At 40.5% G+C, this 15,881-nt stretch overlaps 1 protein-coding gene across 1 annotated transcript in view; it reads right to left on the bottom strand.

Moving 5' to 3' along the window:
- The window catches only part of MDFIC (MyoD family inhibitor domain containing), a 90,866-nt gene extending 75,463 nt beyond the window's left edge, over window positions 1-15,403 (bottom strand). Inside the window, exons 1-2 of the mRNA XM_044246413.1 lie at window positions 15,384-15,403; window positions 14,921-15,103 (exon numbers count right to left, since the gene is read on the bottom strand). Of these exons, the coding sequence (XP_044102348.1) occupies window positions 14,921-15,005 (85 nt within the window). The 5' untranslated portion in view covers window positions 15,006-15,103; window positions 15,384-15,403. The remainder of the gene's footprint in view (window positions 1-14,920; window positions 15,104-15,383) is intronic.
- Window positions 15,404-15,881: the final 478 nt, after the last annotated feature.

Genomic DNA, 15,881 nt, shown 5'->3' with positions numbered 1-15,881 from the left:
GCAGGAGATCAGTCTGTATCTTTCTGCAAGAATTCTGTACACATATCCAAGCAGCACTCCTCCCTAACTTAACAATCTTTTCTTGAGAAGAGACCTTCATCAGCTCAATAACGCCGTTCTTTGCAGAGCTCCTTAACCATCAAGATGCACAGGTTCCCAACCTCAGAGGTCCCAATTCAGGTGGTACAGGAGAAGTTCTGTCATCATAATAGATAGCCAGGTGCGAGGGAAACTGCTCTAAGTTCTTCTGTTCTACACAACTTAGAGAAAACTCGGGAGTGCCTATTTAACACTGAGATACACACCTTGCTTTTTGCATCACCTCATCAAAGGATTCCAAGTAAGCAGAAAATGCGAGTTGACCTCATCACCAATACAGAGGTATTCAGTTGTGTCCCCATGCTGGAACAACTATGAGAATATAAAACCTGAATCACAGCAAACACTCATCAGGTTCTACTAACAGATGACTACAGAAGCGTGTTTTAGAGACTAAAATAAAAACTGAAGATACCTTAAAGATAACACTACACCAGAAAATAGCTGCCTACTTCTGGCAGCCACTTCCAAAAGGCTGGCTTCCCAAAGAATTCTAGTTACCCTGAATACCGAAGTACAGACGAATCTTTGGCTGGGGTGGTGGGGGAGAACCCCAACAACTACCAAAAACCTCAGCCCTGACCAAAAAGAAATCCTCTGGCTGGGCAGACCCAGCATACACACAAAACAAGAAACGACAAAACTGAGGGTAATGAAAAATGAACTGGGTTATAATTCTGACTCGGAAACTGACCAACTATATGGCTGGGACACATTTGCTTCAACCGGAAATGAGGGCACTGAGCTGGATGGTTGCAGAGGTTTTTTTAACTCCAAATTCTACAAATCTAACTCTGAAAAGGGCTGAACAGCCGAAACTTTGTATACACAATGAAAGGCACTCAGAATGGAGTGGAGGCAATTGGAAAAAAGCCTTCATGAGGCATTGGATTTAAGTTAATTCTCCAAGAAAATAATAAGCATGAATTAAGCAAAAGAATCAGAGGAAAATAAGAATTCTAAGCAATCAATTTAAAATACAATATGCCCTATGCAGAAATGACTTTCTTACAGGATTAATACTCTTAGCTTTCTGTTATTTTTCTAAAGCAAGGTACGGCAGGTGAGAAGCAATCTCTCTCTAATCTCAATCATTCCCTCTGATGAAGAAGGAGAAAGAACCAGGTAAACAGAATTTCCCTTTAATTAAAAATTCTCTAATATTTTACTTAGTTGACATTATACAAATTTAAATTTTTGAGAGTAAGAATTTTACTTATCTGAGAGCTAGGGGATAACCTAGTTGAATGGTGATTAACAAAAGAAAACTCGAAGAGCATTAAAAATAAGCAAATTCGATAATAACGTATGTACAACATTATGTTATGTTCTATGCACATAACAGCCACTCAGCTAGCATATGGTTGTTAAACAATTTTTTGAAAATGAAACAACACTTTCTTTTGTGGGAAGAGTAAATTAATGAATTTTTGCAATTACAGCATTAGCAATTTTCAAAGGAATTTGATATATAACATTCATTTGATCTTCAGAACCATCAACGATATTTTAAAGAACACATTAGCTCCATTTTACTGATGAGAATACAGAATGAGTCTCAGAGACAGATATGCAGTTGAAAATGGGATTAAAGTCAGGGCTAGAGAGCCTCGCGCAGCTTGGCTCATTCATACCACACCTAGTGGCAGAAAGACCCACTCCAACACTCAGCCCTTCAAAATTCCAAGGAATGACCCCTCACAAAGAAACACATCCTATTCTCGGTCAGCTAGGTTCATTAGCAAATTATACTTTATTTTCAACATAAATTTGCTCCCGGGTAATTTATAACTAGTCCCAGTTCTGCCCATTGTCGGTAGAAATGGTAAAGGTAACCCTTCCTAAACGACAACACTTCCAACTACTGAAGAGGAATATTCTTTCCAGCAGTCTGTCATCAAGCAAATGTACAATCTCAATAGCTAAATGCTGTGAGCACGTAATAGTGAAAGAATCTAGTCATGCTGCATAAGGATGATTAGTTTGTCAAAGCTACTAATGAGCTTTTAAACATAAAGTTCTGTATGTGCCACGGGTTTCCAAGAAATGGAGACAATATTGTCATGTAAAAGTCCAGATGTATCTGATTCCTTCCTGACAAAGGAAAAGACTCTCATTAGTTTCTCTGGGACAGAAATACCATCTCTAAACCATAGTTTCCACTAGAAGTGGTTAAGAACAGAGGATCTCAAATCATGGCCCTGGGGTCCACCACTAAGTTATAGATCCTGGGAAAACTACTTTTGCCAAAACAGGACCAACAACAGTATCTATCCCATAAGGTGGATGTGGAAAGAAACGGAATCATGTCTGGGAAGCAGAGTTTCTGGTACAGAATAAGGGCTCATCCATATTTGCTATTAGTATTTCATTAACTGTTAGGACAATAAGAATCTTTTTTTTTTAAGTTTTTATTTATTTATTTGATAGAGAAAGATCACGAGTAGACAGAGAGGCAGGCAGAGAGAGGGAGGAAGCAGGCTCCCTGCCAAGCAGAGAACTCGGCACGGACCTCGATCCCAGGACTCTGGGATCATGACCTGAGCCGAAGGCTGAGGCTTTAACCCACTTAGCCACCCCAGGCGCCCCAATAAAAATCTTTTAAAAAAGCTATCATATGGGAGCTGTTGAGGGCAGTTATCTATTCAATAATCCCTATGTGAAAAACCATGCAAGAAATCTGTTTCTAGACTGAGTATAAGGAAAACTATTGTGGTCTCTGAGAAGCTGTATTTTTTTTCCTTGATGCACAGTGAACATCAAATTTTTTTAAAATGACTTCTTTTGGGGGTGCCTGGGTGGCTCAGTGGGTTAAAGCCTCTGCCTTCAGCTCAGGTCATGATCTCAGGGTCCTGGGATCGAGCCCCGCATTGGGCTCTCTGCTCAGCAGGGAGCCTGCTTCCTCCTTTCTTTCTGCCTGCCTCTTTGCCTACTTATGATCTCTTTCTGTCAAATAAATAAATAAAATTCTTTTAAAAAAATAAAATAAAATAAAATAAAAATAAAATGTCTTCTTTTTGACCCAAATTTATAGACAAAATTGAGTGACTCTGAGCCTGCAGTCTCTCTGTACATTTTGATTTCCCCCATGTTTTGATCTCCTCGATACCTGTATTTTCTATCATTATGTTTTAATTTTCTTTTAAAATGTACTATTATAAGCTGCCTTGAATATTCTGCTGAACTAGGCAGAGGTATATCTAAATACACAAACCAACCATCAAATACATTTTCTACTTGTTATCCAGACTTTATTTGCTTACTTCATAAAAGACTAATACAAACAATGGTGCTTGGCAGAAATCTTAATAAGACCTCATAAAACTTAGTGTAAAATACACATATATTCATACAGAAAAGGAATATAAGTAGTTTTCTTTATACTTAAATTTGGGGGTTTCTGCATGATAGGTCTCATCCAATTCAACTTAATATTTGGTAATACTCTAAGACAGATCATTTATAATCTACATAAGATATATATTCTTACTGCTACACAATCTATATTCACGCCTCCTTTTTCTGAAAACAAAATTGCTTTAAACAATTTTTACTCTCCCATTAAAATACCAGTATTATTTCAGGTGATCTATGTGTGCTCCAGTTTATGAAACCTCAAGTAATCCAAGACTAAAATAACTGGGAAAAGTAAAAATATCTGGGTCTGTTTGTCCCAGAGGCTCAGAACAATGTGGAAATCTACAAATGCTTCCCAAATGTAACCTTTAAAAACCACAGATAAGGCAGATTTTAGGAAGACCTGAGGCTCTGGAATTTTTCTTCTTCACTCATCAAACAAACACTAACAAACAAACCCCTCAAGCCCAATGACATTCAAGAAGCACAGCAAAACAAACCTGCTTTTCCTAATGCTCTGGAATGGATCAAAATCTCACTGTCCAAAAACAACAACAACAAACAACAACAACAAAAAAAACACAGCATTTTTTTTTAAGATTTTATTTATTTATTTGAAAGATAAAGGAGGCAGAGAGGCAGGCAGAGAGAGAGGGGGAAGCAGGCTCGCCGCTGAGCAGAGAGACCGATGTGGGGCTCGATCCCAGGATCCTGAGATCATGACCTGAGCCGAAAGCAGAGGCTTTAACCCACTGAGCCACGCAGGCGCCCCCAAAACACAGCATTTTTAACAGATGAATGTGCATATGCATAAAATTTCATAATTCTGTAAAGATAATAAATTTATTATATAAGCACAGATCATTATGAAATTTACAGACATAAACGCCTAAATCAATTGAATTGATTCACTGTTACCAATATTTTGAAAAGTTAAGACTTCGGAGCAAAATCTAAAATGCACTCCTTCAAAGGGTTTCTTATGCATTCAGAGGCTTAGGGCGCATTTACATGCAAGAGTGATACAAATGACACTGACTGGACTGGGTCACAGGGCTGGGGTAGGGAGAGCAGGTTATACACACAGCACAGTGGAAAACAATTCCGCAATCAGATCAACATACAATTGAATATGACTATGCAAAAGAATAAGTACAAAATGCCGCTGTAGTTCCAGTAATATCTCAATCGGGGCTCTAAATAAACGGCAGAAAGAGCAGGGAGAGGTGAGGTGACAGCGAGCTCCTACTGGCAACCAGGACACATTACTTCAGTCACGTTTTATCTCCTCCCTTTGACATCTAAACGACAGTTCCTTGTCCTAAAGATATATTTTCAGGATGACCTACCCTGAGGCCTAGTGAACTCCCGCCTCTTCAAATAGATGTTCAATTGTGTTCTTTCAACCAAGTATACTCATGCTAACACCAAACACTCACCGGCTCATGGAATTTGGAGTTAGATGGGCTTTTAGAGGTCTCAACCCAACCCATAACCTGAAGTCAGATGAATACTTAACACCATCAAATATTCCCAAGAACAACCCAAGGAGCCAGGCAGGAACCGGGACACAGCCTCAGCACATCGCTCACCCCAGTCTGGGACTGTTGTGATAATTCAAAGACTTTCCTCACAACTGGCTAAAATCTACTTCCCTGTCTTTTTCACCGATTCATCGTATTTTGCTCTTTGCAATCTAAGTCTAATCTTCCCTCCATGTGACAGAAAATATCTCATCTTAGAAAATATCTCACGCTCTTGTATCTTTATCTTCTCTGTACTAAACACCCTTAATTTCTTCAGGGGCTTTTCAGGGCCTTTTTTTAACTTCTGCCCACCTTTATGGACAGGACAGTCTTCTTCATCTTGTCTAGAAAGCTATTATGAAAGAGTTTTGTCTTACTGAGTGCGAGAACACAGAGAAGTCATAGCTACAACAGTTCTCTTGCTTAGTAAATGACTAAGCCTATGACAAAAAGGAACTGAGGACTCTGACATCTTCCCCTTTTCTTAAAATGAGGTCACACACCCAACTTTAGTCTTTTCATGATCACTGTTTTAACTGCCACAATTCTAAAACTTTTGTTACCTCTCAGTTCTATCAGGTGGAGATGAACCCTTAACTTGGTACTGTTATGAGAATGAAGGCCAAGGGAAATCAAAAGTGAACCAAAGGGGGCTGTTTCTTCTGCAAAGGCTTTTTCACAGCTATGATTTGAGTCCAATCCTGATATAGGTTAAGTGAGAGAGGATGGAGAAGAGCATTTCACAGAGCAGTGAAACCATAAATAAGATAATGATAAGAGAATCAGAGCTGTACTGCAATTTATTTTTTGGACTTCAGAATGATAGACAGAGATTATAGGTCACGGAATTTATCCTCTCTGGTACTTCTCCTAAAGGCCCAAACTAGAAGCCTCTCAAAGAATTCACTAATCTGGCTTCTTTTCTTTGAGACACTGCCTTCTTTGGATTCTTCTGTAAGACAACCAACCCATGTTGGCTCCATAATCTTTGTAATCTCATTAACTTCTACAAGGGTCCATAATGACCAACTCTAGGAGACAAACATCTAGATCCATTACTCTAGGCCTGTTCCCATGTCCTGACCTACAAATCTGAAGTTAACTCTACATCAGTACATCTTTAGCAACTCCAGCTCAACATTTCTTAAAAGTCATCACTTCTCTTCTGTCCTGCTTCTCCAACTGTAGTCCGTATCTTGGTTAATGGTATTCACAGACTCATCTTTCAATTCTCTCTTTTCCCGGCCCCAACAAAATCAATTATGAGACTGAGCTACTTACAACTTCCCAATTTCTCTCAGATGCAGACTTTTTTTTTCCTGTGTCCACTACCAGTGCCATCAATCCTTATCTCCTCCGAGCAGAAATACTTTCAACACAAAGACTGACTATGCTATGACTCAGCTCAAGAAAAATTAAATTCATTTTGCATACTGCTAAAAAATTGGTAGAGTTATTTTCATGTTGTATACATCTTAATATAAGCTCCTACACCTTCCCCACGCTCCGTAATTTCATCTCGCATTTTGGTGAGAAATAGAGTAATACCCCTCAGAAAATGCATGTTGCTTAAGTGATGGAAAAATTAAGAACAGAGTAGGTCCACATTTCTAGAGCCCAAAAGATCAAGGGCTGATCCATCATGGAAAAGAGTAGGAGGACTGTATCTTGAAGGGGAAGCCAGTTCCTTTGTACTCTGCCAGCTGCCTTCGGAGCGCCTGTCACCTACTCAACCACAAATTGCTTTATTTTTAGTGCTCAACTCTGCATAATCCAAACCATAAAGACCTACGAACTGCGCATTCTTCAGAGGGGATCACTAGCAGTCCAACCCAGCAAAACTGACTCGTTGCCATTCTGAGTTTCTCATTCAACCTCTGAATTTGTATGCTCCAGAACGACACCCGTCAGTTGGCAACTGGCCATCAACTCATCTGTCACACGGTTCTTGTTGGAATGTGCAACTGATATTTAGACAAGGAATTAAAATTTAATTTGGCACATTTATATCTCATCCTCTCTCTCTCGCCTACTTTATAAATTCCTTGTGGGCAAACGCTGCATGACACATTTTTAATCTTCACAGGACTTTGTACATAGTAGGCACACAAAAAAATGTTTGTTAACAGGGTTTCTCTTCAAACGAGTCAATAATGAAATCTATGTGCTGGCATGAAAATTAACTTCAGACTTGACTCCTGAAACTACTAAAAAATTCAGGCATAAAAGCACATGCATATGAATCATCTTACTTCAGGTCACATGGGTGTGAATCCGAAAACAGAAGTGGACTGCAAGTAGAAACCACAAACGAAATTAATGTTAAAATAACTCTGTTCACAGCTCCTACTTAGTGAACCCTAACCGATTAAATTAGAATCTTTTAAAATACAACTCGATTTCAAAAACAAAGTTAAAAGCTTTCCTTCAGAATACGTGTGCTGACGTGGAAAGAAGATACGAAAAGTTTAACTTCGGGAAAGAAGGAGAGGAGAGAAGGGAAAAAGAGACAGAGCCATGAAGATAAAGAAAAGCGAAGCATCCAAAAAACTGCTGCACAAACACATGTAAGATTAGGTCAGCAGGAAGGACTGAAGCGTCCTTCACCTGCTCCACTCACTCACCAACATCCAACTAGCCAAACATCCAGAATCTAGCCAGTGCAGAATCTGTCTTCCTTTAACAAAAACTGATTATAAAGACCTTTAGAAATAGAAACATAAAAATCACATCCCTTGCCTTTACATACGGTAGAATAATTACATTATCTCGGAAAGACAATTTGCTTGAATTGTTATACTCTGTTGTTGCTTATTGTATCGTTCTAATTTTCCATTTGCAAATGGCTTAACTTTAGATTGTGTCAATTTACGCTTCCTTATTTTCCCCAAATCTTTTATTATTATAAAAATATAATGCTGGTAAAATAATTGCACACAGCTATTAGAACTTTCCATGAAATCACCTCAACAAGATCCAGGAAATAAGGTTCAAAGAAACAGGAAAGACTCTTACACACCCAAAAATTCCAATTTCCCCACTAGCTCTATAAAGGTCATTCAATTTATTTATATATATATATATATATATATATACACACACACACACACATATATATTTTATATGTATTATATTTACTATTTTTATATTATCTATATTTTATATGTATATATTTACACACACACACACACACATACACATATATATATATATATATATTTTTTTTTTTTTTTTTAAATTCTTGTATGTTAACTGACCAAACAAGGCCGACAGGCACAGTTCTTGCTGCCCTGAAACCTTTGCCTGCCAGTTGCACTTCTGGTCTCTCTGGCTCCCCATATACCCTAGAACACAAGATTAGTTAGAACAAACACACTCTTCCCACACATGTATAATCCTCCTCCCTTGTCCCCCACTGCTTCCACCCTGCCAACCTCCAACCCTTTGCTAATTCCAAAAATTCATTCTATCAGCTTCTATTCTCAAGCTCCTTCCTGCTCCTTGCTGAGCAAGGCAATCAACCATGCTGACCTTGTCCACTAAAAATTCATGCCATTCATTCTTAGTTAAGCCCTCAGTGTTACTGAGCAGACTTTTGTTTGCCCCAGATTGAATCCCTCTTGAATACTTCATTCTTTGAAATCTTTTCCACTCATCTCAAATTTCTCAGCCCATCCTAAAACCACCCCCCAGTCTTGCTCCCAGGAAATGTTACCATCTACTTTGCTGAGAAGATGGAGGCCTCCCAGGATCTCTTTTTCCTATCAAACTTTCTCTAGATTATCATTCATCATTTTCTCCCATACCCATCTGAAAAGGGAATATTCTCTACTTTCCTAAGACTAGTCTCCATCCTATTCGGTCCCAGAATTTTACTCTTTCAATTACACACACCCATCACACCATCATTATGCTCCATACACTTTCATCTTCAATCTCTCTATCCTCTAAATTTCTTCCCATTAGCATGTGGTGAGCATGCTCAAAATCTACCCATCCAACAGAAACCTTCTATACACCATACTTCTCCCTGACCAGACTGCAATTTTCGTTCATCTTCCACGACCACTAAACCTCTAATGCTTCTGCGACCACTCCTTATGGTCTCTCTTTCTGTATTCTTTTCCTTCTCCTCCGTAAGAGTGCCCATACCTCCAAGTCTGCCCCTCAGTCCTCTCTCTCATTCTTGTGTCCATCCATCAGCTACCTGATGGTGAACTTTAAGCCTAGGGGCCTGACCCTCACCATTCTCCTAGGTACAAGTTCTACTTTTCCATGGTGTATTGGGTCTCGTGTCAAGGGATAAGTTTCAGGAACCAAGGGGATCAAAAGATGACTCAACAGCTCCTCCTATGTTGTCGCTCAGGCCAAAAAGGCAAACCTGTGGACTACCTTCAATTTTTACCTTTCCAGCATCTCCCATATTAAATATGTTGCCTAATTATATCAATTGAATTCAACAAAATTTGGACACTGTGCTTTAGGAGTCACAGATGATAAGTAAAAATCAAAAGCCCTCCAGGAGCTCTCATATCTAGGTAGAACTCTATCCTACTTTTGCTACGTTCTTAAACTAATTTTCTCAATTCTACTCCTACTCATGCTGCCCTACGTCCTCTTTTGTCAGGTGACAATAATAGCTTCCTGGATAATCACTACCTTCACTCTTGCCCCTCCCACCAACACTATCATTTGTACTGCCACCAGATTTATTTTCCTAAAAATACCACCTTGGTCCTGTCCTTCCCTTTCTCAAGAACTTTTAATGGTTCACCACTGTTCACAGTTAAGGATATTCAAACACTTCCATGGAGAATTAGGGCCATCCTCAAAATCACCTCCGTTTGTCTTCTCAACCTTATTCCACTCTTGCTTTCTTCCTACAATCCATACAATGGGTTTAGCAAAGTACTTAGCATTCTGTAGTAATTCCCTCCAAGCTCTGCTTCCCACCACCCACCTCACAGAGCTGAGTCCTGTGATCATGGTTCTTCATTCAGCTCAAGTCAAGTTTCCCTTGAGGTTTTTCCAAATGCCCCAGCTAGAGATACTTTCTCACGTCCACGTTCTGCCTTCGCACTTCCTTTGTACATCTGTTATAGCACCTATCAGTCTACCTTGCATGATAGTTATGGGTGAATGTATATATTTCCCCATCGTTCTGTGAGATCCTGATTTCATTCAGTCTATTTCTCTCTGTACCTGTCACATAACAAAATTCCATTGATCACTGTTTCTACAAGACAGGATCACTGAGATTCCAAAACTCCAGCTCACAAAGGAACACAACTAACGTGCAAATTATGCAATCTTTGCCTCATTATTCCATAATCCTGGGATCTCCAAAGAGAAGTGTAGGGCGGCAGGACAAGAATATCTGGTGAAGTGGTGGAAGAAAGTATAAAAATATCTGTTTCACTTATTTTTATCTCATCTGCCTACAACTCTTAATTATGTATTTCTTTTCTAACGTTCACACACAATACATTTGTATGGTGGTAAACAAAATTTAAGAAAATTCTTTGAAGATGAATACTCAGCACTATTTTTATTAATTGGGTAGGTAATAAAAATGCTGAAGACCAGTAATGCAGAGTGATAGCACTGAAAATTTGGAACTTGAAAAAGAGACTTTCTAAAAGCTTTCTGAATTCTTTCTACTAAAAAAAGAGAGAGAGAGAGACTTAATAGAAATCTATTATAACTTGTCTTTCTACAGATAAAAGACTCTAAAACAATGATTTCCCACCAGAAATAAAGAGCACCTGGAGCCTGTTAAAAGTGAAGATTCTTGAGCCTTCCACCTAGAAATGGACACGTTAAGTCTAGAGGGGGACCAAAAATGTCAGTTGCCTCAAGAGATCAGGATAGCATCTCAACACTACTGACATTATAAGGCCAGATAATTCTTTGTTGTAAGGGGCTGTTCTGTCCTGTGCATTCTAAGCTATTTTGCATTAACCCTCACTTCTACCCACTAGATCCCAGGAGGACCCACTCCACTCCCTGCATGTCTACTAAACAGGCCTCCAGATGTTGCCAAATACCTCTTGGAAACACGGTCATCAGCGACTGGAACCAGAGACAGAAGCTATCCAAAGATGACACACTTTGAGAAATGCCATACTTAACCAGAAGGATAAAACAATATGATACAAATAGAAGAATATGGGTATTACAAGCATATACTGCATAAAATGAAATAAACAGGCTTCCCATAAAGGAAATCTGATTAGCCACTATAAACTCCTGACAACTCAGCTAATCTTCTAAGTCGAAGCTCTTCTTATGTAATTTCAACTCAAAGATTTTTCTCCCTAGCTTCTATTTTAAATTATTTTTAATTAACTTCACTGGCATTTTGCATCCTGCTATGAAAAGTCTGCCTAATAGTCTCAGAGGACTCTCCCAAGAGAAAAGAGTGCATTAAATCACACATTATCACATTAAAGTATATTCCAGCACTCACAGTCCAACAGTCTAAGTCTTGGCAAATGCAATAGGGCGTGTGGGGGGTGGGGGCGTGATGCAGGGACTGGAACAGGCTCAAGTGATTCACAGTATCCAAAGCCTATTATCTTTAATTCATCCAGCCGTAGGAAACAGTTGTATTGATTCTCTCCTTCAACCACATTTATCACAATGACATATACTCCACAACTTGTGGTTCTACCCTGATTTCTACTGACTGCATGAGACCTTGGCCAAGTCACTTAAATTATTTGGGCAACCTTTCTAAAAAGTGAGCAAGTTGGACAAAATTATTTCTAAAAACCCTTCTGGTTACAAGTCCCAAATGTATGAGTGAAGTACTTAATTAAAAAGCTCTTTCTGCTGTATGGATTCTAGTAACTACTGCACCAAAAGGTAAGTACTTATATTTTCTATGTTGATAACACAATGAATCTTAAGATGTCTAATCCAAAAAAGAAAAAAAAAAGACAATTTGATGAACCACATACACAACATCCACATCTTTTAAATTTAAATTCAATTAATTAACATACAACATATTAGGATCCACTCTCTCTTAAAACGATATTACATTTTACTCATCCTTCACCCACTAAGGTGAAGGATGATATATGATGAATACGATTTACGTATTACTCATTCTTCACCTACTAAGACATTTATACAGGTTCTCTGCATAGTTATAAATATAGGTTTACGTGCTATTTTCTGTAACAGAGATAACAGATCAGTTGCCTAGAGGCCATTTCCAGCTTGAAAGTGTAGTTGTTTGTTGGCCTGGACAAAGATTGTATTTAATCAATAGCCAACTCTTAAACAGGGAGAGATGATACATAAAAACCTGTATTTCCAGTGTCTCTTGAAATACTGGAAGATATTAGCCCAAATGGCAACAATGAGCTGGAGCCTCCTGGCCCATGAGCCATCCTACGGCCCACAGTGCCTGCTGCTCCCTCTCTTCTGACATCCATCCTGGGTCCCGGGTCCCTCTCACAGCCTGGAGCATATGAGCTTATGTCCTTGCTCTGTAACAATTTTCAAAATACACAGAAAATACTTTTAATGCTTTCAAAGTAATAGAATTTTCCTTCCAGAATCACAGGAAAAGAGTAGAAATTTTGAAAAAAGAGAACTATGCTTTTAATAAGAAAAACCTTCCTAACTCTGAATGCTGAGGAGTAAAATGAGCTACACTTTGGGGTCTAACTAACCACCTGAAAGAATGGAGAAAGGAACGCTAGAGTTGATGGTGAGTTCACTACAGACCCCCTAAAATGTCTTGTAACTTGAACATTATAGGTCCTCAGTTAGCAGTATGGTTAGCTCTTCATAATCCAGTAATAAATGTGTAGGTTTTATGTTGTCATCTATGTATCTTTGTTTACAAGTTAAGACTTGACCTTCTATGTCCTGCTCATGAAAAGGTATTCTCCGCTAGTTTTCCTACAACACTCCATTCTTCTCACTGGTTTCAATATATAAAAATTTTAAATTAAGTTTCCATTAACTAAGCACCCACAACTTACCAAAGAATGATTAAACTGTTCTTCTGAAAGGATGATAAAAGAATCCAAGGACAGAAGGAAGAGGATAAAACAACTCAAGCAAGAGCTTGAGAGTTAAGTACTCTGTGAGCAAAGCTGCTCTCTTCACTAATGTCTTTACCAGTAAAACCAGCCTAACCATGGAAGGCAGCATCTTGAAGCTCTTATTCTACCTACTGGCTCAATTTTTTTTTTCTTTCAATACACTTTAGGAAATCTGCGTGTTTGAGACACAGTATTATAACAAGAATCTTTTTTTAAAAGATCAACTTTGTATTACGGTTACAATTAAACTGATGCCTGTTTAAAGGCTTTAAACTAGTAAAAAAGCACCATATAACTATGTTGTGAAGGATAAGCCAATTTTCAGGTACAATATAGTCCAAGAGTTTCCACACTGATAATGTAGGTGTTGGGTGTTGTATGCAGTCAGTTGCACCTCAGACCATTCTAGATGACCACTTCTTAATGCCAGATCCTGGGGTATTCTACAGCATCGCATTTGCACAGGTATATTTGGTACCACTGCAAGTTCTGACTCTGAAGGTGCATTATTAAAGTTGGACACTGTAGATATCACTATGTCAAATCAATTGTTTTTGTAGTATATCTGACGTGGATTTTGACATAAGCATCATTTAACAAGAGTGATTAACAGCTCAAGTGTGAACATAAACATCAATGAGTTGATAAGACTATAAAGGGCATGCCTAACAGGAAAATGACTATGTTGGCAATACAGAGTGAAGAACGTGGGCTGCTTCTGGGAAAATATGTTGATCATTCTAGCTCTCTGATTCGTTCTATTGGCTCATCAGAAAAAAATGACTCACTGTTTAGAAGCAAAAGGCAATGATAAACATAATTCAATTTAACAGCCCTGAATGCCAGAACATTCTAATTTAGTCATGGATGTTTTCTGCAAAACCTCTTCTGAGTTCAACATTAACTTCTTCTTTTCCATTTCTGCTGCCTTAACAAACACAAATGCAAACACAAAAAACAAAATCCCAAGAAGCTCACTACTTTATGGTCAAAGGAAAAGAAAAGCTATCAGATATGCTTAAAATCAAGAGTATAAAGTAGGTTTCTGAGATCTGGAACATTTAGCTTATATCAATATCAGAACTTTTAAAATCAGAGCCACGCTTAGAGGAAAATGCATCTGAAGAGTAAGGTCCTTGTTCACTGTCGCCATTGAAGACCTGAAGTAGGTTACCTTCAAGAGAAAAAAGATACTGCCTGACTTGTTTATAAGCTTCTTAGGGAAGTTTCCCAGAAACAGGATTAGTTTCTCTATAAGTTGCCTGTGTTTACACTTTGGAAGAACACAGAGGAGCTAATTCATTCTTGGAAAGTGTTTCTTTTAAAGCATGTTTATTTCAAAACAAAACAGTTATTGAAACATCTGTGAGAGCCATTCCCAAGCAGTGGGTCACAGAAACCTGGATCATCAACGGAGTCACAGGGTGGCCCACAAGAAACAGAAAGATGAACAGAGCGCGCATACTTGGTGAGAGAGCAGAAGCACACCGGGAACTGATGAAGACACTAGAACCGAAGCGAAGCAGAGGAGGGAGGGATCCCACATATTTGAGTCTTAGGCCCCAAAATGCAGATACTTAAGAAAGACCAGTCATGTCATCCCCTTCCCCCACCCCCCGACCCCCCGCAACCAAAGGGAGGAGGAGTGGAAGGACCAGCGGATCCCGCCCTCTTATCCGGTTGTTGATCTGGGGCAGGAGTCCTGGAGAACTTGTTTGAGTAACAGTAACTGTGCAAAAGTTCACAACTACGAAGTGAGAAACCGTCCTCTCTGCACCAACCTCCACCCCTCCGCCCCGGATCAGTAAACGTGTGAACAGATTTTTAAAATGCAACAATGACAAAGGGTCTTGCAACTTGCAAGCAGGCACTCACCCTGGGCTGGGGCGCCCAGCCGGCCGCAGCCCGCCTCGGCGCCGCGCTGGGGCCCGGGAGCGAGGGCTTCACCCGCGCCGGACATGGGCCGCTCCACGGAGCCCGCGCCGCGAAGCCGCCTAGCTCTCCGCCCCGGGGGCGGACCGAAGGGCTCTTAAGGTGTTGGGTGCAGAGGACTGACTGCTTCTGGCGGAAAAAAAAAAAAGTGTTTTTAGAGACCAGCACACCACCCCTACGGGACATTCCCTCCCCCCTCCGCTTCCCTCCCCCAAACCCCACCCCGGAGAAGTTTAGATTTGAAACCCGGGAGGAAAACTGCTACCCCGCACGTTGACAGTGGGGGTGGGTGGGGGAGGGAGGCGCTGAAGGCGGGCGGGGAAGGGAGACTGGGTTTGGAAGCTTGGGGAAGGGGACCAAACCCTTCCTCCTCCTCCTCCTCCTGGCCCAGCCGACCACCACCTACCTCAGCATCCCCCCAACTCTCTCAAAGCCCCTTCTTCCTCCTCCTCTTCCGCCCGGAAAGTTAGCAGAGCTCTGGCCGCGGCGGCATCTTGCCCCAGCGGCCTGGCAGCACTGGCGGCCGCCCCGGCGCGTCCCTCCCCGCCTCCCTCCGGCTCAGCCCAGACACTGCAGTGGCGGCAACTGCGCCAGCGGCCGGTTCCTCTGACTCCGAGCTCTCCGCCCCCTCTTTCCAGCCAGCTCAGTACGGCCCGTTCCCCTCCGAGGGGGACTGTTCCCCTTCTGCCTCTCTTTTCCCCGTCCTCCACCCCTCTACTCCTGAAACACTTTTCCCTCTGTTGCTCTTTTTCATCATATCCGGATCAGGCGGCCTCGAACTCTTGGCGGGTGGCCCGAACCCGGGGGCGGTACAATGTGGGCTCCCTTCTCGCCCAAGCCCTCTGGGTCAGGAGGCCAAAGCCTGAATGGGCTGGCTCAGAGCAAGGGGTTCTTCTAAGGGCTG

This window comes from Neovison vison, chromosome 4 (genome assembly GCF_020171115.1).
Source record: "Neovison vison isolate M4711 chromosome 4, ASM_NN_V1, whole genome shotgun sequence".
NCBI classification, from domain to species: domain Eukaryota; kingdom Metazoa; phylum Chordata; class Mammalia; order Carnivora; family Mustelidae; genus Neogale; species Neogale vison.
This window is presented reverse-complemented; position numbering and strand designations above follow the sequence as displayed.